Source organism: Sphaerodactylus townsendi, linkage group LG04 (genome assembly GCF_021028975.2).
Source record: "Sphaerodactylus townsendi isolate TG3544 linkage group LG04, MPM_Stown_v2.3, whole genome shotgun sequence".
Lineage (NCBI taxonomy): Eukaryota > Metazoa > Chordata > Lepidosauria > Squamata > Sphaerodactylidae > Sphaerodactylus > Sphaerodactylus townsendi.
The window spans coordinates 5,787-32,321 of record NC_059428.1 but is presented as its reverse complement, the minus strand read 5'-3'; the positions used below and the strand labels follow the sequence as shown (position 1 = coordinate 32,321).

At 50.1% G+C, this 26,535-nt stretch overlaps 1 protein-coding gene across 1 annotated transcript; it reads right to left on the bottom strand.

Annotated features, from left to right (window-relative positions):
• Nucleotides 1-2,825: 2,825 nt before the first annotated feature.
• Nucleotides 2,826-23,902, bottom strand: LOC125431816 (cytochrome P450 2F3-like). Its single transcript, XM_048494953.1, has 9 exons — nucleotides 23,726-23,902; nucleotides 20,375-20,537; nucleotides 15,943-16,092; nucleotides 14,446-14,606; nucleotides 13,879-14,055; nucleotides 12,175-12,316; nucleotides 9,916-10,103; nucleotides 4,390-4,531; nucleotides 2,826-4,013 (listed from the first exon to the last, which is right to left on the bottom strand). Exons 1-9 carry the CDS (start codon nucleotides 23,900-23,902, stop codon nucleotides 3,832-3,834), a joined length of 1,482 nt encoding a protein of 493 aa, XP_048350910.1. The 3' UTR covers nucleotides 2,826-3,831.
• Nucleotides 23,903-26,535: the final 2,633 nt, after the last annotated feature.

Here is a 26,535-nt window from a genome sequence, read left to right as displayed (position 1 = left end):
TTTTTTCTGGAGTTTTAGGCTCTACCAGGCCATTTTTTAAACCCTTTAGCTCACTTAACTGTGTTTGACGTGTTTTCCAGAAGCCGTCATTCCTTTACTGCCTTCAGGTCTGTTGTTTTAATTCCAAGCACTGCAGTAATTAAATTAGTTCTGGTCTCCTTTGCTGGGTCTCTGTTTTGCCACTATTATTCAAAGTTTAAATGACTCCAGCAGTCTGGCTCGTTGTTGCTCGGTCTATAAATCTGTCACCAGCACTTTGATAACACTACAATCTCCGTTTGGCAGTCAAAATAACAGGGTATTTTCACTTCCACATTAAACTCTGTCTCCCAAACCTCGCGATTTTTCCTTTTACTGATATGACGTTCCCCTGTGGAGTCACTAATATTAGTTCCCCCGTTTTGCTTCAGTTAAAGGGATATTCCCTCCTTTCTCTGAAACTCTGAAACTTTTTCCACTTTGCGGTCACAACAAGGGAAGGGGAGTGGAGGTAATTATTCATCAATGTATATCCGTCTGTTTCCACTCACCACATAGTTGCCGTGCTTTATCTTATCCACCTCTCGGGCTTTAAGCTGGGACGAACGGCGCGTCGCCTTTGTTCCCCTCTCGCTGTTTTTCTGCCCGGGGTTCTTTCCTCTCTCGTGTCTTGTAAATTATATTTCCTCTTTTTGTATTAATGTAGTCAATTTTAATGTTTACATGGAGTGCTTTTCAGTTTTCATTTATTTTTAAGTAATTATAGCTGTTGGGAGTAGCTTCCCCCTATAGGCACTTATGCCTTCCGTGATACTCTGGTTTTATAGGATAATGGAATTCCCCAGACAAGCTTGCGTTTTATCTGGCAAGATATTCCATTTCTCTATTTCAGGATCCCCTCCTACCTCTTGAGGGGGGGGGTTCCCCCTTTTTCTCAGGGGAGTTCAGAATTCCACGGATGCCTCTGGAGCTCTCTTCAGAAGCGTCTGGAGGTCGCCATTTCCCAACCAGAAGCCCCTTGTTTGAAGTTACTTTGATCTGGACTCAGTCTGTTCGTTAGAAGGGCTTTGGACTCTTCATCTGTTGGATCCTTGGCTTAGGTCACACGCTGGTACAGAGTTGGATGCGAGAGCAGGATTGTGCATGGCAGACTTGCTGGTGTTTGGAATGCTTCACAGCTGGCAGCCGCCCTAACACAACACTAGCCAGGTGGATCTACCCCATGATCATCCCAGAGTTCCCCTGCACCATCATCGAAGAGCTTCTGAATTCAGCCCATCCTTAAACTAAGGTAGCTTCAGGCCAGGTATGGACAGAGGTGGCCAAGTGATGAAACACAGAGGCATACTCAATGATGGATCGGGTCCTTTTCACAGGCGCCGCAGCTGCGTGATGGTTCTATCCTCCTGGAATGTATCCTCAAAATGCTCATGCAGGGCAAGCACAAAAAGTTCAGTTTTCCAACTTGATTGCACCCACTTCAAGAAGCCCCACAAACCATAAGCAGCAGCTTCCCTTTCCAGGAGAGAACCCACATAAGTGCGCATAACTATCCTCAGAGGTAAATGAAGCTGCCCAGTCCTGCATAAAGGCTGCTACTTGGATCTTGGTGGCTCTATTGAAAGAGACATCCAACTTACAACCCACTGTCCCGGGGGGGCTGGCATTGGAGGTGGACCCGTGGGTGGCACAGGAGCTGGTGGCATCAACGGCCCTGGCAGCCAAGCAAGGGCTGACTGCCCTGTTGTTGACCTGGAGCCGGTTGCACTGGTGGGGCCTCACTGGCTGCCGGGGCCAGTGCAAGAGGTTGGGCACACAAGTGTGTCCAACCGCCAGACCATCTCTTGAAACCCTCTCTGCATCTCACCCAGAGGCGTACAGGCATAAAACAGTGCCCGGGGCAAGGACTCATTTTAGTGCCCTCCTACACCTGCACTGCTGTCCCCTGCCCGGCCTCTGATGTAGGGGGGCGGCGGCCTGGCAGCAGCTGGTGCCAGCCCAGGAGCCTGCTGCAGACCCGCCGGGCGCCCCTCTGGCTACTGCCGGGCTATCCCCCCACTTCCATCAGAGGGCAGGGGCATGCTGCTGGACGTGGCTGCAGGCCTCCTGTGCCTCCCCTGCTCACTGGCTGTCTTCCCTCTGCAGCAATCTACCGGATGCTGGAGCCAGGGCAGGGAAAACAGCCAATGAGCAGGGGCCACAGGAAGCCCGTGGCTACGGCCGGCACCACGCTGATGAACGACCCGGCTGCAGGCAGCACATGAGTGGGCAGCTAAGGTCGGGGTGGGTGCAGTGGTGGGGAGGAGGGGTGTGTGGTGGGCAATTTTTCTCCCCCCACGTGACCAGCTGGTGTGCGCTCAGGAACATGGTGAGCACCTCCGGTCACATGCGTGTGGCTAGTACAGCACAGTCAAACCCATCTCCATGTGCTGGATTATCATTTTCCATCTCTCCAGCAGGCGGGAATTCCAATCCATGCCTGGTGCTTGATGGGACTCTCTGGACTCTGTGTGTTCAGCTTCACTCCACGATGCACCTTCTCAATGGCACCCTGTTGGAGCATGCAACCATGAGGCCTGTGGCAAAAGAAGCAAGCCACAGGAGATGGCTCAAGTTAACATCTCTGGATCTTGTGAGGGTAGGATCCCACGTTGACCCTGTCCCCACATCTGGCTCTCCTCCTTCCTCATCCTGGGACTCCCTGTCCCCTTCTTCAGTGGGTAGTAGAGTGACGCCCCATCTGTGTTAGGGTTGTTGGTCATGGTTGTCACCTGGACCATGTACTCTCCACAGGACGGGCAAACTGTTGCATCCTGGACTGTTCAATAACAAGACTCTGTTTTCGATCGATTTCTTTATTATGAAACAGCTTCAGGAGTGAGCATTTAGACTTCTATTACCAGAACTCAGCATAACCAATATTGCAAGCAGATATTGCTCTGGGCACCATTTACTTCCTACGCCTCTGACCTTTGCTCCACCAGGGTCCAAACAACTTGCATTCCACACAACTGAGAGAGCTACAACAGCAGATGGCTCACAAGCTGATAACATCTGAGAAAAAGCAAGGCGGGAAAACAGAAGGGGGAGGGATGAGCACAACTGGGTTCCCAGATCCCACCCAAGAGGCTAAATGTGGCAGGATCAAACAGAGGCTGATGATGACTTCAGCATTGCTGCTTTCCATTGATTTGCTGCCAGTTGTCCAGGAGACCAGCACTAACATTGTACGCCAACAGACTGAAAAGTGAAAGCAGAAAGAAGGGCTGGGGGGCTTCTAAGGCCAAGGGTGAGAGGCTGGCAAGGGGCACAGATAGGATCTGAGGGAGACAGAGGGAAGGTGGGATGCCACTGGGTCACAGAACACCCCTAGGAAGCAGGGCAGGACGTTGGCAACCCAGCCACTTGGTGGAAGGGGACAGTGGGGTGGGGGTGGGGGCTGCGTCATGGCAAGGCAGAGAAGAGACGGGGGAGCAGATATGCGTAGAATGAACATGGACAGGCAAAGAGCTGTGAGGGCCAGTGGGAGCAGAGTGTTTGAGAGGACGGCATGTTGCTGCAGGTGGGTTGCTGCAGTGAGGTGTGCACCCCCCCCCCCGAACTAGATCAGTGGTGTGCCCATAGACAATCAGCACAGTCGGCAAAGCGCTTAACTTGAAACCCACCACCTTGCCGTGCTGGCTTGGAATCTGGAGGGATATTTCATGTGGGGTAGTGAACCAGACCCCACCCTCACCCCCACTGTCAGGAGCGATGTGCTTCTCCTGCCTCCACCCTCTGCCACCTCATGCCCTCCTCCTCTTGGGCCTGGCTTTTTTGATGCTGCAATGGGGAAGGGGGTCAGGCCAGGTTTTACCGGGAGAGGAGGCAGAGCTGGTAGGGGCGGGGGATGCTCCCCAGTCCTGTTGATTCTGGGGTGATGTCGATCTCCTTGGGATCCATCAGGGGCTTTAGCTTGAAGTTCTGCAAGATGGTGCTGAGGAAGATGAAGAGCTCCATGATGGCCAGGCCTTCTCCCAGGCACACACGCTTTCCTGCAGGGGAAGCAGAGGATCCGTTCTAGGAGGGGCCTCCAGGGCTGGTCCTCCAGTCAAGCTGCTGCACTTCAGTGGCACAGCTTGGTCAGCAGGGCAAGGGGAGGCTGGCAGCCCCTGTTGGGACCTTGCCCACACTCTGACTGCAAAGCACAAGCTCTTCCGCTGAGCCGCAGCTCCTCTCCATGGGCTTAAGTGGTCCCAGGAGGTGAAGGGCATGTCTTATTTCTAATCAAAAAATTACCTTGGACTTGCCTTGAGTGAATGGCTGGAACAAGGGCAGGTGGAAAAGGAGGATCAGCACAGTCCAGGTACCCCAAACCTGCCCCTTCAACTGTGGCGATGGTTTACCCCACCTCCACTTTGCTCTTGTTACCTGCTGAGAAGGCCATAAAGGCATCATTCTTCTTGAACCGCCCATTCCCATCCAGGAAATGATTCGGATCAAAGGAGTTAGGATTCTTGAACTGAGTCGGGTCGAACTGAGATGTGCACAACAGAGGGATGATGTTCAAGTCCTGGAATTGGAGCAAGGAAGTCAGTACAGAAACCCTGTCCAAAGACCCAGGTCCAGGCTTCTGTTTCTCATGGGGGAAGGTGTCAACCCCACCCCCGTCCTGAGGAACCGCTGGAGATGATCATGTTTAGCTTTGTAAAAAATAATAGTTTCCTGCTTAAGCCACTCAGCAGGCAACGGCACCGCCTGGCCCAGACTCTCCTTTTGTCACCCCTCGCCCTCCCTTTTGAGACTCAGTGCTTGTCATGCCCCCACAGAGGCTTTTGTTATTTCCCCATTAAGATACAGTTTCCCCATAGTTAGCATGGTTTTAGTTCATTGTTAAGTCTTCTAAGGGAGGGTATTTTAATTAGCCCCTGTCCCTTTAAGACATTTCCCAATAGGCAGTTTCCCTCTTTACCCAGCAATCCCCTGTTTTAGTTCTGGCCAATCAGTCAGAGTGAGGTGCTAAGGGTAGTTGGAGACTGGAATATTCGTGACGTACATATTAGTACATGGTGGTCCATAGAGCACAAGTTAAGGTTAACAGCAATTAGAACCAGAGAAAGACTGAAAGAACTAAAAGGAAGCAGGACACAGTGGACTTTCTTGAAAGTAGCCAAGAGAAGACACCGTCTACAGCTTCAGATCTGCTCAGGACAAGCAAGTACTCTGATTTAGACAGGCCCAAGGGAGGAGTTAGGGTCTTGATTCTCCTAAGCAATAAACCCATTGTAAGAACTGTTGAACCTGGCTTGTGTCTCCCCCACTCTGTCCTAGCCAAGTACAGGGCACCAAACAGATTCACTTGGGTGGCAGAACAGTGCTGTCTGGCCCAGACTCTCCTTATGTCACCCCTTGACCTCCCTTTTGAGACTCAGGGCTGCCACCTAACTGATTGGCGGTGGTTCATTTTCTCCCCTTTTGCTTTTGGTTGGTTCCTAGTGTCAGACCTCGAGTCTGGAAACAACGGAAACTGGAGATTTGTTCTAAAGCCTTTCTTTCGGAGCATAGGTAACATTGTCAAAGAAGAATCTGGCGATTCCTGTGCAAACCCACCATCTATATCCCATTGCCCCACCTACCAAGCCAAACAGCTCCTACTATCCCCCTACAAACTACAAAGCATTTACTATGAAGCATTGCAAGCCTGGGAACAGTTCACACTTTCCTGTGATAATATCTGTGTCCAGGAAGTCCTGGGGTGGCAAGGGGAGGGCACTGAACATTCGCCCAGTATCAAAGAATGGTGGACCACCTCCCGGTGCTCTGCCTGCCATCCATCACTGACACACTCAGTCACTGACACACTCAGCCATGTTGACAGGGGCTGATGGGATTTGTAGTCCATGAACATCTGGAGAGCCGCAGGTTGCAGACTCCTGCCGCCCCCTTTAAGACTTCCCCCCAGGTCAGTCACAGTAAGCCCAGTGAAAAGCTTTCACTAAATGGGGGGGGGGGGCTTGCACATGTCCCGAGTCCACCCATTCATTGTGCCTGGCTGGGAAATGGGTCCAGGCAATCAGATACTGCAAGCGATTGCAGTGCACTGGAGTCCAGGAAACAACCTCAAAGGGGTTTTTACCCATGCTACTATGCACTGCATTGTTGTATGCAAACTCTGCAAAGGGGAGCAAGTCCGCCCAATTATCTTGATGGTAATTAATGTAACACTGCAGATATTGCTCCAGGGTAGCATTTGTGCATTCGCTTTGCCCATCCGTCACCACGTGGTAAGCTGAGGAATGGGTTTGTTCCATGCCTAGCAGCTGGAGGAAATGTCACCAGAACTGCAATATGAACTGGCTGCCTTGGTCAGATATTATTTTGTTGGGGGGCAGCATGGAGCCTATAAATGTGAATCACAAACATTTGTGCCAGTTTGCTTGCTGTTGGCAGCAAAGCACATGGGATAAAATGAGCCTGTTTCAAAAATAAGTCCACAGCCATCCAAATCACAGACTTCCCCTTGCTGAATGGGAGATCCGTGATGAAATCCATGGAAATCACCTTCCAGGGGGCGGAAGGCACTAGGAGGGGCTGGAGGAGGCCAGGCACCTTCCCTTGCACCCGCTTGGCAGTCGCACACATGGGGCACCCTTTGACATATGCATCAAAGTCCCCCTGCAAAGTTTTCCACCAAGGCATCCTCCAGGGATGCGGGCAAGATGGGGGGAGTGGTGCAAAGTGACGCCCAACTGTGGATAGTCACTGCCAATCCCAGTTGGGAAGGGGAGAACACAGTCCTGAACAAAACAGGAGCCACCTGGGAGGGGTCGGACAAGCAAGACAGGGTGTCAACCAAACAATTGGACTTCCCCAGGAAAAAATGCAACGAGAAGTTGAAACGAGGAAAAAACCCAAGGGAGCTGCTTGGAGGAGAGCTTCCTGGGTGCACAGAGCACTGCTAAATTCTTATGGTCCGACCACACCTCAAAGGGGAGGGCAGTGCCCTCCAACCAATGGCGCCACTCCGTCAGGGTGCATTTAATTGCCCCTGTCTCCTTGTCTCCTACAGTCCAATGCAGCTCCGTCCCCAAGAATTTGTGGGAGAGGTAGGCACAGGGGTGCAACCTCCCATCATCCCCCCACTGAAGCAGAGCCGTACCCATAGCTTTGTCCGAGGCATCGACATGCACAACTAAGGGTTTGGAGGGATTGCCGTGGTGCAAAATGGGCTTGAACGTAAAGGCAAGTTTATGCGCCTGAAAAGCCTCCTGACCCTCGGGAGACCACAGGAGCAGGCTTCATCGCTGCCGCCTCCTTATCCTTGGTGCGTAACAGGTTGGTGAGGGGGAGGGCCAACCGAGCAAAATCAGGGATAAAGTCACGATAAAAGTTGGCAAAGCCAAGGAACGATTGCAACTGCCTTCGCGTGCGGGGCTCCTGCCACTGGAGCGCATCCTGCACCTTCCCCAGGTCAATTTCCAACCCCTGGCTGGAAATGCGGTACCCCAAAAAGTCCAGTTTTTCCTTGTGAAACTTTCACTTAGCTTCACAAACAAGGCATTGTCCAGCAGCCGCTGTAGGACAGCCCTAAGGGTGGCCACATGCTCCGATTCTATCTGGGAGTATATCAGCACATTGTCCAAATACATCACCACCCCTTTGAAGAAAAACTCCTGAAGCACCTCGTTAATTAAGCTAATGAAACCCCCAGGAGCTCTGAATAAACCAAACGGGAGCACGCGGTAAGCGAACTGGCCCATTCTTGTGTTTAAAGCCGTCAATTTCTCCATGTCCTTGGCGATCCGCACCCAGCAGTAAGCTACCCTCAAGGCCAATTTGGTGAAGATTTTGCCCTGCCCCAAACAGCTCAACAAATCCTTGATCAGCGGCAGCAGGTATTTATGACACGCAGAGACCGCGTTCAGCCCCAGTAGTCAGTGCACAACCATCGGGTGCCATCCTTCTTTTTCACGAATAGCCCCGGAGCTGCATAGTCACTGGTAACCCGTTTTATAAAGTCCCGCTTTAAATTCTTGTCTAAAACCTCCTAAAAACTCTGCCTGCCACCCGTCACTGACAGGCTCAGTCCTGACACCTGCCCACTAGCTGGCTATTGCCGTTAGGTCGCTGTCCTTTTGAAACGTCCCTTTTTAATTTATGGAATTGGGGCCAGGATATCTGAAGGACTGTCCTCTCTCATATGACCTTACCCTGGAATTAAGATCACAGCCCTCCTGACTGTCCCACCAATCAAAGAAGATCATTTGGTGAGCTTTTTCAGAGGGAGGGAGGGGGGGCTTTTTAGTGGCAACTCCATGATTATGGAGCAACTTCCCCAAGGAGGTAGGGCCGACCCCTTCACTTAGGATCCTTAAAAGGCTGCTGAAGATTTAGGACTGCATTTTTGATTAATTTACTAGCAGTCCTAATTTTGGCTTTTATGTATTTTTTTGTACTGTATGTATTTTATTTTTATTAGAAGATGCCTTGAGCTCTGTAAGAAAAAAAGCAGCTAATAAATTAATAGCATAATCAATGTAGGTCAGTATTATTTTGTCAAAATTGCAGACTGGGCGGGGGTGAGGAACAAGGACTTTACCATGTGCCTCTGTGGCAACAGTGAGATTATTTTGAGCCAGGGATCTCTGAGATCACAGCTCATTTCCTCAGCCATTATGCCTCTCCCCAGTTGTCATCTACCCCTGCAGTTGACCTTCACAGGTGTGTTTTCTCTGAACAAGCAGGTTCCACACAACCATCGTGGCTATTGCTAGAACTGATCTCCACAAATTTGTCTCTTTCCAAATAATCCAGAGAAACATTGAGATAGGTCTGGATTAGAATTTAGAAAGCTTGGCCATTTGTGCATTGTGGTCCTCTTTGCAGCAAATCTGACCTTTGGGTCAGATTTTTGGTTGTTCACACATTTTCCCTGCTCCTGAAATCACCATGCTGCAGATGAGAAAATCCCCACAATTTCCAAAAGTGGGGAAATGTGAAGGAGCAAAAATGAAGGAGATGGTGAGCGTTACACCCTCTTCAGGTTTTCTTGCTCGTCCTCACCATCTCTTGCCCTAGTCCCACCATTTGAGATTGTTCAGAAGGGCTTCTTTTAGTTTTTTTCTTTGATCTATGCAGCAAAGGACTATGCCACCAAAGCAACACAGAAGTCATCAAACAATCTAACAGAAAAAGCAAAAAGAAGTCAGCAAACAAACAAATTCAAGCAGCGAGTGAACAGTAGTTCCATCAGTTCCACATTACCTTAAGTGTGATCCGAAGGGTATTTTTAAAATATTAGCAGTGAAGATTTATCTTTTATCCAGTGACCAAAGACAGGAAACAAACAAACAAAAAGGCGCCCAAAGGGGATTGCAAGGAAGCAAGCAAGGCAGTAGTGCAGGGTGGGGGTGGGGGAACAGACATGGCAGATTGTCTTGTCTCGCTTCATTTTTCCCTTTGGAATGGAAAACAGCAGGGAAATCTTACAACAAATGCACAAAAAGTCTGAGATTCATGTAGTGTTGATTAATGAGAAAGTGCTTTCCTCTGAAACGAAACTCCTCCTCCAAGTTTAATTCTGGAACTTATGGTCCGACCACACCTCAAAGGGGAGGGCAGTGCCCTCCAACCAATGGCGCCACTCCGTCAGGGTGCATTTAATTGCCCCTGTCTCCTTGTCTCCTACAGTCCAATGCAGCTCCGTCCCCAAGAATTTTGGAACCTGTTTTTATTGTTAGGGCTGATCCCTGAAACTTAAGGAACAGCATCTAAGCATGTGCAAAATGCTGCCATCCTGCTTCCTGCTGCAGGCCTGAACCCTGATGGGTCTTGTTTTTGAAAACAGCCCCTAAGAAATCAAAGTGGAGAGGTGGGGCTGGTTTTAGGAATCTCACAGCCTCTGAACCCCACGGTCCTGAAATCATGAATTTATGGCAAATCTAAATATATGGCAACCTTGGGTAGACTGTATCCATGGAATTCAATGTCCCGTGTGACCGTGTGGGGCACGCCCATGGGGACGATGTCAGCAAAGCGCTGGATCTCGTGAATGACGGCATCCATGTAGGGCATCTTCTGCCGGTCCTCCATGCAGGGGCTGCGGTTCACCCCAATCACCTGGTCAATTTCCTTGTGGAGTTGTTCTGCAATTAAGAAGAAAGGCTGTGCATGGCCAGAGCGACAGACACAGGAGCAGTGGCAAACCAGGCCTAAATGGTGCCCGGAAGCATGAGTGCCTACCCATGCCCCCCTGCCTGGCTCCCTGCGCCCCTGTGCCCCACTTAACGGGAGCCAGCTGGGAAGCTGCGGGAGGGCGGGGCTCGGGGGCAGCTGGGACGGGCGCCACAGGTCCCTGTCCTCCCGGCCCCCCTGCAGACTGGCTTCTGCCCTCCCCAGGCCTGCAGAAAGGGCAGGAGGGTGGGGCGTCCCCATTAGTGGTACGCCACTGCATAGGATGGAGTCTGCTTCTTCCCTACTGGGGGCCGGGAAGGAGCAGAGATCTGGAAGGGGAAAACCCTGGTGAAGCCTCCAAGTACCTGGTGGCCAGCACTATGATGGCATTATTTTTAGACCGCCTTTCTCCCCAAGACACAAGGTGGATGACACAGTGCTATCAGCCAATGCTGTCAGGAGGACGGGACAGCCAACAAAATTATTCAGACAACATATCTAAGGGACCGTCTCTCCCTATATCGCCCTTCTAGGCCCCTCCGTTCATCAGAGGCGGACCTACTGGTAATCCCTGGTCCCTGGTCCCAAGGCGATCCGGCTTCCAGGTGAGATCAGGGCCCTGCGGGATTTACAAAGTTTCCGCAGGGCCTGTAAAACGGACCTGTTCCGCCAGGCGTTTGGCCAGCCGGGATGATATCAACCGCGATAAAAAGCAAACATCTGGCCTCCCGATGGTTCATAAAAGGGGGAATTGAATAGCTTAAGTCATCTCTAGTTTAATATTTATTGTATTTTATGTATTTTAATTAACTTATATATATGATGTTTTAAATTTTTATTTTGTTGGAAACCGCCCTGAGCCTTCGGGGAGGGCAGTATACAAATACAATAAATAAATAAATACAATAAATAAATAAATAAATAAATAAATAAATAAATAAATAAATAAATAATAAATATTAAACTGCAGATTTATTGAAATGCAACTCAGAAGCTGATGATGATTGCCCCCCACAAATCACAAACTGCCAAAAGCCTGGGATGAGTCCAACATCTCCCCCTTTCTGATCTCCTGCTGCCTGACTTTACACAGGCTTGCCAACTCTGGCTTGATAAATTCCTGGAGATCTATGGTTGAGACAGGGGGTGGGGGTGGGGTAGGGCTCTCAACTGGGCACAATGCCCGGAAGTCCACCCTCTACAGCAGCCCTTGGCTTCAGGGAAGCTGATCTCTGTCCCCTGGAAATCAGCTGCAGTTCCAGATCTCCAGGCTGCACCTGGAGGATTGCAACTTTAAGGCTTCTGCTGGAGGCTGAGGCTCCATCTACACATTACAAAGTCCTCACATTTGTCAAGGAATTTTGTGTCTCAGGAGTGAGTGATGTGAGGTTTGGGCCTACCTGATACACAACAGCTATTTTCTGTTGGCAACTGCAGAACGCAGGGAGGATCACCTTTTACCCCACCCCGCCCTCCCTTGTTTTCAGGTCCTCAGACCACCCCGTGGAGCTGTTATTGACTCTGGTGTGAAACTTACACGTAGCCACAGGAGAAATGAGATTTCCACATGGGAGCCCATAGTAGCCCAGAGTAGTTGGCTGCGTCCAGCAGGCAGCTCAGTGGCCAGCTGTTTGGAGGAGCCTGAGTGGAACACAGCTCAGTTCTGCCCTGCTTTGTTTTGCTGTGATGGCACAAAGGCCAGGCCTGGCCCAACCTCGTCAGACATAGGAAGCAAAGCAGAGTTGGCTCTGGTTACTACATACATGGGAGACCACCCAGGAAGCCCAGGATTGGTATGCAGAGGCGGGCAAGGGCAAGCCACTTTTAAATGTTTCTGGCTTGAAAACCCTAACTGGGGTGCCATAAATCAGCTGTGACTTGATGGAACTTTCTACTATCACCAACAGCACACACCTGTACTACCCCTTGATGCTGTGCCTGACTTTCCCCCTCCTCCCCTTTTCCTTCTTGGCCCTCAGCTACGGCACAGAAGACTGCCCTGTTATCCTCAAAGGGCAGGTCACTCCACCTGCCCCCCATTACCTTCTACCTCAGGGTGCCTCAGGAGGATTCGGAGCCCGTATTTTAGGGTGGAACTGACGGTCTCTGTTCCCGCAAAGAAGAGGTTCACTGTGGTCTTGGACATGGTGTCCTCATTGAAGTAGGAGTTGGGGTTGTTCTTTTCCTGTCAAGGGGATGAGAAGCAGCTGATGGACTTTGCTCCTCTGCCCACATGGCAACCCCAGGAAGCCAATCTTGCCGAGGCTGCCATTTTAGAGGCAGAAACTGAGCCCAAGTGGCTTTTGCGTTGCACTCCCCACAATAAGCCTCAATCATTTGGAAGCCACTGGAGCCCCACCCCATTGCTTGAGCAATGCAATTCCTTCCCAGCTGCCCCTAATTACTGATGTGTCAGGAAGTGTGGGACAATGAAGTAGGGGTGCCAGCCTCCCGGAGATCCCCTGGAATTACAGCTTGTTTCTGTATTACAGAGAAGAAGAAAAGCTGGATTTATATCCCCTTTCTCTCCTGTAGGAGACTCAGGGGTGTAACGAGGCAAACTGTAGCCCTGGGCAAAGCCTGAATTGGATCCCCCACCCCCACCCCCCACCCCCGCCCATGGGCGGCCACTCCACCACGACCAAATGTTTTTTGTACCAGGACATTGGTGCCTGCAGGAGGTGCATATTTGGACATATCAGCACCAAAATTTCAGCATATCATCAGGAGACTATCCTTATGCTATCTCCCAAGTTTGGTGGGGTTTGGTTCAAGGAGTCCAAAGGGGGTGCCCCATCCGCAATTGTTTCCAATGGGAGCTAATAGGAGATGGGGGCTACAGTTTTGGGGGTCCATAACTTTGGCCGCCCTGAAACAAACTGCACCAAACCTGGGGGGTATCATCAGGGCAGTCTCCTGATGAGACCCTGAAAGTTTTGAGACTGTGCCTTCAGATATGTGCCCCTCCCTGCAGCCTGCAACCCCCATTGACAGAAATGCAGAACACTCAATGCAGAACAAAGATTCTTGGGCAAATTTCTGGGATGTTCCTGCAGGGGGCGCATTTTTGGATATATTGGCACCAAAATTTCAGGGTATCATCTGGAAACTGTCCTGATGGGACCCCTCAATTTTGTGCAGTTTGGTTTAGGGTCAAAGGGGATCCCCATCCCACATTCTTTGCTAAGGAGATGGGGGCTACCCTTTTGAGGGTCCATAACTTTGGACCCCCTGAACAAAACTGCACCGAACTACAGGCTAATGTGAATTCCTCAGATAAGCCCCCACAGCTCAGGCGGCAGAGCAGGGAATCAAACCCGGTTCCTCCAGTTTAGAGTACACCTGCTCTTGGCCACTGCTCTTGGCCACTGCGCCACTGCTGTTCAGAGATCAGTTTCCCTGGAGAACAGGGTGCGTTGGGAGGTGGATTCTGTGGCCGGGTACCCCACTGAGTGTCCTCCTCAGGCCCCGTCTCCAAATCTCCAGGAGTTTCCCAACTTGAATCTGGCAACCCTACACTGCTGCCCTGGCAACCCTACACTTGGGGGAAAGGGATCTGGCAACCCTACACTTAACAGCCTCCGGCACATGGGCAATGCCCCACTCTCCCCTGCTTTCACCCCAATTTCCCAAAGAATCCCAGGAATAGGAGTTTGGTTGGGATGTAGAGAAATCCCTTCTCCCGCTCTGGCTCTCTGGCACACCTTACTCTGAGTTCCCTGTGGGCTCGGTGATGAGGGAGGGTACCTTCTGGATTTTGATAAGGAAGCAGTCGACGAAGTCGCGAGCATTGTTGGGGTCCAGTGTCTGTCTGTTAATCTCCAGCCGCTCGCCCACAAACTCTGCCAGCTTCAGGTAGTTCTTGTAGATCTGGCGATGGGGCCCTGGAATATACTTCATGATTTCTGGGAAGGTGAAGAGCAGCTGCAGCAAGTGGGGAAAAGGCAGTGCATTACAGACCACCTCTAGCCTGAGTGCCTGGAGTCTGAAGGCAGGAAGGAGAGCCTCTTGTGTCTCACTAAGGGGAAAGCCGAGGGTTCTTGTGCACACAGAAGCCCCACCGGGAATAACCCTACTGCTTGTCCCCAACAGCTGCTACTCAGAAGTACATGCCTCCTAAAGACTGAGGCTCAAACTTGTTATCATACACTTGTGATTCCATCCTTTGTGGCGTCTAGTGTGCACCTTTCTGCTTAACATCCAGTACAACAGGAGGGGAAGGAGTGCCAAGGATTGCATCACCCGCCCTTGTAGTTTTTCTAGAGAGATATCCCAAGAAGTGGGAGCCTCCCCCTTCCCCAGCCTTGGACTCACCTGTCCCCAGGTGGAGCTCATGAGTTTCCAATTGCTGTTGATGAGATCCATTAACATGAGGAATTTCTTGTCTGTATATTCAAAGCGGCTCCCGAAAATCAGGGTGGAAATGATGTTGGATCCGGCGCAGCTCAAGAAGAATGTGGGGTCAAAGGGCTTGCCTGTGAACACAAAAGGAGGAGAATTGATGCTGTCACCTTGCATGTGCACGGGATCGCCATTCTCCACCCCCCTCCATCTAAAATGTAAATCTGAATTCTTGTGTGGGTGAGAGAATCGCCACCTTCCCGTTTGTGGTGCCCACACACGCCACTTCTCTGCTCGAGGTTTCTCCCTCCTTTCTAAAAACCAAGGTTTCTTCCTCCATTTCTTTTTTCACTGCAAGGGGGGCTAGATGAGAAGGCTGTGGAGGAGTTTTGCACGGCAGTGGAAGCCTCCGGGGCAACAAAGGGGCATTTCAAAAGGACCTCAACCTTTGTGGTTCAGGAAATTCATGGAGCAAAGCCAATGCTGTGGGGCAGCTCCGGGGCAGAAACATGGCAGCCACCCTGCAGCACCGGGGGCAGTGCAAAGCTCCCAATTGCATCGGGGCATTCCCTGTGCCAACAGAGGGGCAATTTCAGTGTGCAAAGTTGGCCATAGTCAACTCAAATCTAGCAGGTGCTGAACGGCCCCTCACATGTCACTGATGGCTGAGAATCATGGCGAGGGGAGGGGCTGTAAAGCACAACCTTGTTCCTCCCCAAGAGAGTGCCCTGAGATCTGACTGGAAAGTCCAGAAGTACAGAGCACTACTTTTTGCTGGACTCATGCAAAATAGCCACCTTGTTTTCTGCCCTGGCTTTTGGTCTTTCGCAGCAGCCTCACATTTAGTGAGTGACTCTTTTATATCATTTTCTCATACTTGGCAGCAGTTCGGGATCATCCAAAAGAGGCAGTAGCCCCATGGTACTGTACGAACAGGCCAAGATGTCTGAGCACCTCCGTCTGCTCTATGCCGCTCTCATCCATAAGCCAGGTATAGTTTTTGACCCTGCTGCTGAAACACATGATTTCAGACTACTTACCATAATTCAAAATTATCTCAATACTCTCCTCCTGGCAAATTACCAGAATTAAAAATAAATTTTACTTTTTTAAGACAGGGGTTGGACAGCTCAATTAATTGTTAGGTCAAACTTTGCTTGGAGAGACAAGAATAATATTCTTTCTCCACACAGACACTTGGTTTTGTGATATAGCCTGTACTAGGTGCAGATCTCTGACTGATGTAATCTGTACTGGTGGTTTGAATTTAAAATTTTTAAATTTCTCTCCCTTTTCTCACACTAGATTAAGGCATGGTGTGGAGGAGGAGGAGGAGAGAGGGAGGAGGAGGAGGAGGAGAGGGAATTCTGGAGGACTCTGAGGAGGAGGAGGAGGAGGGAGAGAGGAGGAGGGAGGAGGAGGAATGGCATGAACCTATGGGCGGGACAGGAGGAAAGACACAAGGCCAACCTTGGGTTTTACGGAACTCTTCCATCAGGAACTGGGCCTCCTCTTTGATCCGATCCTCAATGGACCGCTTCCCCATTCCAAAGTTCTTGAAGGTGGTGATGGCAAATCGACGCAGCTGTCGCCAGCATTCCCCTGTGCCGTACACAATCCCTGAGGAGACAGTGAGGTGAGGCAAAGTATCAGCCTCCAGTCAAAACCCTGGTAAAGACTTAGTCCATCCAGAAAAAGGGTCAGGTGGCCAAGGGTCTGGCTGGGGAAACAGCTCTGGGCAGAGGCTCTGCCTGCAATGCATGCACAGCTGCATCTAGGACCAGTGACGTAGGTATAGATTTTTTATGGGGGGGGTTGGGGGGCAAGGCCATGCCCCCACCTGCCCCAGCCTCAGTGCTTATAAAAGCAGCTCTCCGAGGCAAGGGACAGCAGACTCCCCTGCCCTGCCCCACCCCCACCGGCTGGGCTCCCATTTGGCAGCTGGCAGTCCCTTCTCCCTCCCCTCCAGGCAGAGGGTAGCTAGGGAAAATGGAGCTCGGTGCAAAATCTGAGGTTTCCCCCCCCCCCCGCCCCCATGGGCGGCTGCTGTGATGCTGGAATCCACTTCCAAACAGCATCACTTTCAATGGTGTTCAAATTAGATTCTCCTTTTAAATCCACCTTAAATGGAGAATCTGGGGTCCCCAGTTAAAACAACATTGAAAGTGATGCTGTTTTGGGGTGGATTCTCCCCCACCCTGAAACAGCATCACTTTCAGTGTTTAAACTGGGGACCTCAGATTCTTTCTTTAAATCCATGCCAAAGGGGGCGGATTTAAAAAGAGAATCTGGGGAAATTTGGGGTGGTGCAGGCAGGTACAATTGTTAAGCTAGGGGTCAGGGGTACAATTGTTAAGCTAGCAGCACCAAACTTTCAGGGAATCTTTAGGAGCAAGGACGTAGGTAAGAGGGGGGGTTCTCAGGTTCAACCCCCCCCCATTCATGTCCAAAGCTCCGCCCACCCGTTTGTGGGTTTTTAAAACATTTTAGTGTTTTTCGGTTTTTGGCCTTCAGGGGGCGCATTGTTTAGGCTAGCTTGTGCAAACTTTCAGGGATTGTTTGAGGGAATCTCCTGATGATATTACCCAGGTTTGGTGAGGTTTGGTCCAGGGGGTCCAAAGCTATGGACTTCCAAATGGGGTGCCCCCATCCCCCAATGTTTCCAATAGGTAATAGGAGATGGGGCTACACTTTTGGGAGTCCCATAACTTTGAACCCCAGGTCTTTCACCAAACCAGAATATCATTAGGGAAGTCTCCTAAAGATACCCTGAAAGTTTGGTGCTGATAGCTTAACAATTGCACCCCTGACAACAAGCATTCCCAATTTCCCCCAGATTCTCCTGATAAATCCACCATCTTCGGCATGGATTTAAAGGGAGAATCTAAGGGCCTCAGTTTAGTAGAAGACGAGGAAGAAGAAGTAGAGTTTGGATTTATGTCCCCCCTTTCTCTCCTGCAGGAGGAGACTCAAAGGGGCTTACAATCTCCTTGCCCTTCCTCCCTCATGACAAACACCCTCTGAGAGGTGGGTGGGGCTGAGAGAGCTCCAAAAAGCTGTGACTAGCCTTCTTCAAGGTCACTTGTAGCTACAGCCTGTGTCAGAGTGCACAGGTTAATCTGAATTCCCTAGATAAGCCCTCACAGCTCAAGCGTGAGCAGGAAATCAAACCCGGTTCCTCCAGATTAGAATTACACCTGCTCATATACACTATACACCACATTGAAGTGATGCTGTTTTAGAGTGGTGGGGATAATCCACCCTAAAACAGCATCACTTTCAATGTTGTTTAACTAGGAGTTAGATTCTCCCTTTAAGGTGGATTTAGGAGAGAGAGTTTGGGCTCTCTAGTTTAAACACCATTGAAAGTGATGCTGTTTCGGGGTGGATTCCAACATCACAGCGGCTGCCCGGGGGGGGGGGGGGGGGGGCTCGATTTTGAACCGGGCCCCCTATTCCCTCTATCTCTCTGCCCAGAGGGGGGGGCAGAGGGAACTGCCAGCAGCCTGGGAGCCCCGCTGGTGGGGGGCAGGGCAGGGCAGGGCAGGGCTGGGGGCAGGGCAAGAGCCAGGAGCAGGGCAGAGACAGAGGGCAGGAGCAGAGGGCAGAACGGGGCAGAACTAGGAGAGTCTGCCATCCCCGGCCAGAGAGAGCTACTTTTATAAGCGCTAAGGCCAAGAGTAGGGCTTTGGAAGGCGTGTAGCCATTTCCTAGGGGCAGATAGAGTGTGGCCCCCCCGACCCCCCCATAAAAATCTATACCTATGTCCATGTGTAGGAGACTCTCCTGATGATACCACCCAGGTTTGGTGAAGTCTGGTTCAGGGGGTCCAAAGTTATGGACCTTCAAATGTGTAGCCCCCATCTTCTATTAGCTCCCATTGGAAACAATGGGGGATGGGGCACCCCTTTTGGGGGCCCATAACTTTTGACCCCGTGAACCAAACTTCACCAAACTTGACAGGTATCATCAGGAGTGTCACCTGACGATAGCCTGAAATTCTGGTGCTGCTAGCCCAAACACTGCACCCCCTGCAAGCCAAAAACTGAAAAAACGCTTCAAAATACAAAAAACCCACAAACGGCGGGGCGGAGCTTCAGACATGCAATGGGGGGGTTGAACCCGAGAACCCCCCCTTACCTACATCCTTGTCTAGGACTATTGACCCCTCCTGTGCAACCATAAAAGGCAACTCAAATGATCCATTTCCCTGTGCAACTCAGGACGCACCCAACCCCCCACCAAGACTGAAAGGCTTGGCCATGCTGCGGCTTCTAGGTGGTGGATAGACTTTCCCAGGGCAGCTTTAGCACCTCCTTCCCCAGTCCTGATGGTAGACTGGGGTTGCCAGCATTGGGTTGGGAAATTTCTGGAGATTTTGGGATGGATCCCAGTGAGTGCAGGATTAGGGGAGGGATCCCAGTGGAGAATAATGCCCTAGAATCAACTCTCCAAAGCAGGCGTTTTCTCCAGGAGAACTGATCCCTGTCAGTGGCGTAACTAGGCAAACTGGAGCCCTGGGCAAAACCTGAGTTTGATTCCCCCCCAGGCACATGCCCAGTGCAACGCGCACCCCCCCGCCCTTGTAGCTTCGCCCAGTGGCATATCTAGGCAAACTGGAGTTTGGCGCCCCCCATGGGCAGCCACCCTCCCCCACTGTGACCAAGCAATGATTTTTTACACCAGGTTGTTTCAAAGTCACCATCACATTATAGAACATGCCCCAACTCACAAATCTGAGCACAGCAATAAGCCGTGCCACACAGCAGAAATAATTTTTTGAAAACATTTTCAAAATGTTTTATTACTGCTATGAAAATATTTTATGGTGTTGTATCCAGTACCCCCAATTGGGGGAAACAGCATCACTTTCAATGTGAGCCCTTCGGGGATAGGGCGGTATAAAAATCTAATAAATAAAATAAAAAATAAATAAATAAAATGTTTCAAAGGAGAATCTGGGCTCCCTAGTTTAAACGTGATGCTGGAATCCACCCCCAAACAGCATCATTTTCAATGCAGCTAGCAGCACCAAACTTTCAGGATATCTTTAGGAGACTCCCCTAATGATACCATCCAGGTTTGGTGAAGTTTGGTTCAGGGGGTCCAAAGTTATGGACCCTCAAAGTTGTAGCCCCCATCTTCTGTTAGCTCCCATTGGAAACAATGGATGATGGGGCACCCCCTTTGGGAGTCCATAGCTTTGGAACCTAGTCTTTCTCTCCCTAGGTGGTATCAGTAAAAGATTCTCCTGATGACACCTCACAGGTTTGGTGAAGTTTGGTTCAGGGGGTCCAAAGTTATCGACCCTCAAAGGTGTAGCCTCATTTCCTATTAGCTCCCATTGGAAACAATGGGGGATGGGGCATCCCCTTTGGGAGTCCATAACTTTGGACTCCCTGAACCAAAGCTCACCAAACCTGGGTGATATCATCAGGAGAGTCTTCCAAAAGATCCCTGAAATTTTGGTGCTGCTAGCCTAAAAACTGCGCCCTTTGCAGGCCAAAAATGGAAAAACACTGAAAATACAAAAAATCCCACAAACAAACCTGCGCCCCCCACAGGGCTGCGCCCAGGGCAACTGCCCACTTTGCCCAATGGGAGGAACGTCTCTGATCTCTGTAGACTGGGGATCAGTTGTAATACCAAGAGGTCTCCAGACCCCATCTGGAGGTTGGCAACTCTACTGCAGGCACCTGCTTCCATGCTTTTCTGCAGTGAGGTTTAGCTCCAGGAACAGTTATACAGTGGAGAGCTCCCTTGAACATACACAAAGGGCCCTTCCTTCCTGACTGTGGTGCTGCGCACAACCATCTTGCATCTGGGGCTGTGGGCATGGAATGTGAGGCCCCCGGGGTATCTCCCTGCGATCCCTTCATCCCTTGACCCCACATCTCCACACCGTTGCCTTTGCTCCACATCTGGACAGCAGGGAAGTCGCCACGGCCGCTGAACTCTTCTGCCTTGTCAATCAAAGCCTCCTTGAGCACTTGGTAGCCAGACAGGACCACACATGGCCTAGAGCCCAGGTGGAAGGTATATATTGGACCGTACGTCTTACTGAGCTAGAAAGAAGGAAAGAGGGTGACAAGTGAAGCACAACTGCACAAAATGGCCAGTGAGCAGAATCATCCTGAAATGGTGAACAGCAGCAGAAACTAAAGTTCTGGGTCTAAATGGCACCCGGGGAGTGACCGCCTCCCCGCCTGGCTCCCTGCACCCCCCCCATGCCCCACTTACAGGAGCCAGCAGGGAGGCCGGGGGAGTCTTGGGCTTGGGGGGGGGGCTCGGATGGGCACCGTGGGGACAGATTGGCTTCTGGGCTCCTGGGCCAGCCTGCGCCGTGGTGTCCACCTGGGCTGCCCTCTGCCAAGCCCCATCTCAGCCTCCCTGCAGTCTGGCTCCTGCCTTTCCCTGGGGAGGGCAGGAGCCAACCTGCAGGGAGGCTGGGGGGGGGCTTGGTGGTGGGTGGCTCAGGCGCACACCATTTTGTCACATGGCTGGGCACAGAATTCCCTTTAACAAAAGATGAATTGTGCTTGCATGGTTTTATGGGACACCCTCTGTTCCCATGAGCAGTATGCCACTGACTAAAGTAAAATGGGGTAATGAGGGAAGGGATGGGGAAATGGGCCAGCAGGCAGTAAAGGTAAAGAGCCTCCTGCCTGTTACGTGCACATGGGAGCATCTTCAAGGTGGGTCTTTTAAAAAAGATCACTCATTTAACAATTTTTAAAAAACCTGGGTTGAGAGAAACAGAACAGGTTAAAGTCGTTTTAGGGAAGAAGAAGAAGAAGAAGAAGAAGAAGAAGAAGAAGAAGAAGAAGAAGAAGAAGAAGAAGAAGAAGAAGAAGAAGAAGAAGAAGAAGAAGAAGAAGAAGAAGAAGAAGAAGAAGAGGAGGAGGAGGAGGAGGAGGAGGAGGAGGAGGAGGAGGAGGAGGAGGAGGAGGAGGAGGAGGAGGAGGAGTTTGGATTTTATATCCCCCCTTTCTCTCCAATAGGAGCCTCAAAGGGGCTTACAATCTCCTTTCCCTTTCCCCCTCACAACAAACACCCTGTGAGGTAGGTGGGGCTGAGAGAACTCCAAAAAGCTGTGACTAGCCCAAGGTCACTCAGCTGGCGTTCGTGGGAGTGCACAGGCTAATCTGAATTCCCCAGAGAAGCCTCCACAACTCAAGCGGCAGAGCTGGGAATCAAATCCAGTTCCTCCAGATCAGAGTGCACCTGCTCTTAGCCACTGCTCTTAGCCACTAGGCCACTGCTGCTCCTCTCCACAGAAGAGAACTGTGTGAAGTTCTTCCCCAAAATGCTTTTTATGTCGTGCTCAGCCCATTATATTTATTCTGTGCCAAATCCCCCAATGACAGCAACACTGAATGGTAGCAATTAGAGCCATGAACACTTCAGTGTTCAGCAGCAGCAATGAACTGGAGAGGCCTTCAGTTCTCCAAATGCACAGGCAGAAATAAAAAATACCTTAACTAAATTTCCAACAGACCCTCCATCACCCTAAAGTGCCCCGCCCTCTAAAGACTAGCAAGTGTCCACCATAAAAAGGGACAGGCTCAGGACTTCCAATGATGACCTCAATTGATGGATTGATTCATGTGGGAAACGGAGGTCCTTCAGAGGTCCAGTTTCTTGCTTATTCTAAAAAAGCACCACAGACCCCTTGGGGTACCAGGAAGGTAGATCTCTTGGGCTGTTTTTGTACAGCAAAATTGCACCTGGGTGAACCTGGGATCTCACGTCAATTTTGCCCTGGTCTGTGCTTCTGCACAGATCTCCGCTTCTGCCCCTGCGCAGCTCCAGCTGCTTCTGCATGGGCACAGAGCTTTTTTCATTTGCCCCACAATCTATTCCACGCATTGCGCGAACAACCTCTGTTTCCCGCATTCTCATTGGCTGCTGGTTGTGCCACACAAATGGTGTCATTCTCCCCCATTCCCCACCTCACTTTCATGGAGGGAGAGACCGTGGATTTAGAAAGAAAAAGGGGGAGGGCAAAAAAAGGGGAATGAAGAGCAACTAAGTCTGCCTTTCCCAGGCAGGATGGGAGGAAAGTGTGTGAGTGGGGGGTGCCAGTCCTTCTGCTATGGCTGCAATGAAAGACTCCATTTAGGAGGAGAGGAGAGAGCCCTTTTATGCAGATGATGGCTGGGAAGCTGCAATTCCTTTCACGCTCGCCTAGGATTGGGATTGATTCCTTTTGCTCTGGCTACCTTTCTCCTCTCTGCCCTCCTCCCCGTAAATCTTCCCCCCTTCCTCCAGTAGATGGATTTTTGCCACTGTGCTCAGCAGAGGGTGTCAGACCCTTCAGAGTGCACAAGACTGGAGAGAGCAGGGACCTCTTAGCAACTCCTGCCTTGGGGGTGAGTGAGTGAGGAAGGTTGGAGGGGAGGGGGAGACCCCCCCTTGCCACATTCCTGCAATGCCAACAGAGAGGCACAATATTGTTGTTTGCTTCTCAAACATCAGACTTTTCTCCCTCCCCGTAGCTGTAGTAGCCATTACCGCTCCTCGGCCCCCCTCCTCTTTGGGCCTCTGCTTAATGTGATCAGAGCACACACACACCCACACACCCATCTTTGGCATTTGCATTCTTAACTCACATTATCGGGTGGAAAGCGGTGGGCAGGCCAGAACGGTGAGGCAGGAAAAATACAATAGCTCTGTCTCAGATCTGCTCCTGTGGTTTTTGCTAGCGATTTTTGAAATTCATGGAGCAAAGGCAATACCATGGGTCAGTGCCGGAGGCACACCTGGGCAGACATGCTGCAGCTCCGGGAGCAGTGCAGAATTCTCAACTGCACAGGTATATTTCCTATGCTCACACTGGTGCAATGTCACCATGCAAAAAGGCCTTGGTTTGCTGTCTCTGGTACCCCCATGTTATGCTGGCTCAACAGTAAGAAACAGTAAGCCTAGATCCACTCCCCAGATTTCAACCCAGTGACCTCAAACAGGAATGAATGAATTTGAGAGAGAGAGAGAGAGAGAGAGAGAGAAGGAAAGTGTTGGAGGTCAGTCCTGATTCCTGATTATTGTGAGGCTGTGGGATTCTGCACATGCTCAAAGGCACTCTTGTCTAATTGTTCTTTCCCACATTTCCACGTTGACCCCTAAGATTCGGCAAGGGAGGCTCAAACAAAGATGCCGTTAGATGCTTTGTTGCCTGTAAGCCCAATCCACTATTCTGCCCAAAGCAACACATACAACCTCCAATGCCCAAAAGGGAAGAGCTTTTCCTCACTTCTCTCAGGGACTTGATCAGCTCCTTCATATCCACCTGCAGCATATTCCCAATGAATGGGAGCGGGGTGGGCCCTGGTGGGAGGCCACAGAGTTTCTTCTTTGATGAGTAAATGAGGAAGAAGAGGCAGGAGATGGTTACAGCCAAAAGAATGGTGAAGGAGTCACTGGAGTTCATTCTGGTGAAGAATTCCATCTCTTTGCAGATCTCCTCACAGCAGATGTGAAAACTTTCAAATTGCTGGTGATCTTCTATTCGGTCGAACAAATATACATAAATATATATATATATATATATATATATATATATATATATACGTATGTAAAAAAGAAAAAAAGACAGGGATGGCTTAGGGAAATAAACTGGCAACTGCTCTTGGCAAACAAAGGCTATCTTGTGACCTGGCATTCAGCAACCTCAGCTGCACGTTTGCCACTCCCTACAAAACATGTGAGGCTTAAACAGCCTCCTTCGTTTCGGGGAAGTATTTTTCCCCAGAATTGTTTTTCTAAGAATCCAACTGGATTCGTTTCATATTTCACACAAGGCAACCTATTTTCTGTTCTGGCCACGCACACATTGTGTTTTGGCCCTGATAGAGTCTTGAAGAACACTTACTGCAACATGTATTGGCAGTAACCCATTCCTTATAACATAAGAACATAAGAACTAGCCTGCTGGATCAGATCAGAGTCCATCTAGTCCAGCACTCTGCTACTCGCAGTGGCCCACCAGGTGCCTTTGGGAGCTCACCTGCAGGAGGTGAAAGCAATGGCCTTCTGCTGCTTCTGCTCCCAAGCACCTGGTCTGCTAAGGCATTTGCAATCTGAGATCAAGGAGGATGAAGATTGGGAGCCATAAATCGACTTCTCCATAAATCTGTCCAAGCCCTTTTTAAAGCTATCCAGGTTAGTGGCCATCACCACCTCCTGTGGCAGCATATTCCATACACCAATCACACGTTGCATGAAGAAGTGTTTCCTTTTTTTAGTCCTAATTCTTCCCCCCAGCATTTTCAATGGATGCCCCCTGGTTCTAGTATTGTGAAAAAGAGAGAAAATTTTCTCTCTGTCAACATGTGCCATGCATGGTACATAGGCACAATCCCATCCCCCCTCAGGCGTCTCCCCTCCAAACTAAAGAGTCCCAAACGCATGCAGCCTCTCCTCATAGGGAAGGTGCTCCAATCCAGCTAATCATCCTTGTTGCCCTTCTCCTGCACCTTTTCTATCCTGCTGTGCTGCCCTTTTTTGAGATGTGGCGTGGGGCCTTTGAACACAATTACTCCAAGTCTGCGGTCACTGCACGGCTTTATATAGGGGCATGACAATCCTTGCAGTTTTATTCTCAATTCCTTTTCCTAATGATCCCCAGCATAGGGTTTGCCTTTTGCACAGCTGCCATGCATTGGGTTGACATTCCCGGGGAACTATCAGCTAAGATACCCAAATCCCTTTCCTGGTCTGTGACTGATAGCTTTTGAAACCCCTATGGCTGATGTATGTGAAGTTTGGATTTTTTGCCCCTATGTGCATCACTTTACATTTTGCTACATTGAACTGCATTTTGCCATTTCTTAGCCCACTCACCTAATTTATCAAGGTCCGCTTGGAACTCTTCGCAATTCTTTGTGTTTCTCACCACCCTACATGGTGGGTATCATCACACCAAGAACTTGGCCCACCACGCTGCCCACCCCTACTTCCAGGTCATTTGGGAATAGGATTAAAGAGCACTGGTCCCAAGAAGGTGAGATCCTTGGGAAAACTGCACTCCCTACATCTCTCCATTGTGAGAACTTCCCATTTATACCCACCCTTTGTTTCCTGTTCCTCAACCAGTTTTTAATCCATAGGAGGACTTCCCCTCTTATTCCTTCATTGCTGAGTTTTCTCAACAGTCTCTGGTGAGAATCTTTGTCAAAAGCCTTTGGAAATCCAAGTAGACAATGTCCACTGGTTCCCCCTTATCCACATGCCTGTTTACACCCTCAAAGAACTCTAGTAAGTTTGTAAGACAGGACTTGCCTCTGACTCTTTCTCAGCAGGTCTTGCTGTTTAATAATGTTTAATAATTTTATCTTTAATGATAGATTCTACTAATTTACCAGGAACAGATGTCAAACTGACTGGCCTGTAATTTCCTGGGTTCCCCCTAGACCCTTTCTTAAAGATTGGTGTGACATTGGCCATCTTCCAGTCTTCAGGGATGGAGGCAGATTTCAGGGATAAGTTGCATATTAAAGTGAGAAGATCAGCAATTTCATGCTTAAGCACTCTTGGATGAATGCAATCTGGGCCAGGGGATTTGGTAGCATTTAGTTTATCAATGGCTGCCAGAACTTCTTCCTTGTCTACCACTATCTTCGCTTAGTTACCCTCTGGATCTCTCCTCCTAAGAAGCTTGGTTCAGGTGCAAAAATTTTCCTCACCTCCTCTTGGGTGAAGACAGATGCAAAGAATTCATTCAGCTTCTCTGCAATCTCCCTGTCATCTTTTAGCACACCTTTTGTTCCTTCGTCATCTAATGAGCCTACCGCTTCCCTAGCTGGTTTCCTGCTTTTGATGTACTTGAAGAACTGTTTGTTGCTGGTCTTGATGTTCGCAGCCATGCGTTCCTCATAATCCTTTTTTGCCTCCCTTACAGCTAACTTGCTTCTCTTTTGCCACCATTTGTGTTCCCTCTCATATTCTTCATCAGTTAAGTTGGACTTCCATTTTCTAAAAGACATCTTTTTTTCCCTAATAATTTCCTCAACCTCCCTTGTTAACCATGGTGGCTTTCTTTTGGACTGGGCGCTGCCTTTTCTA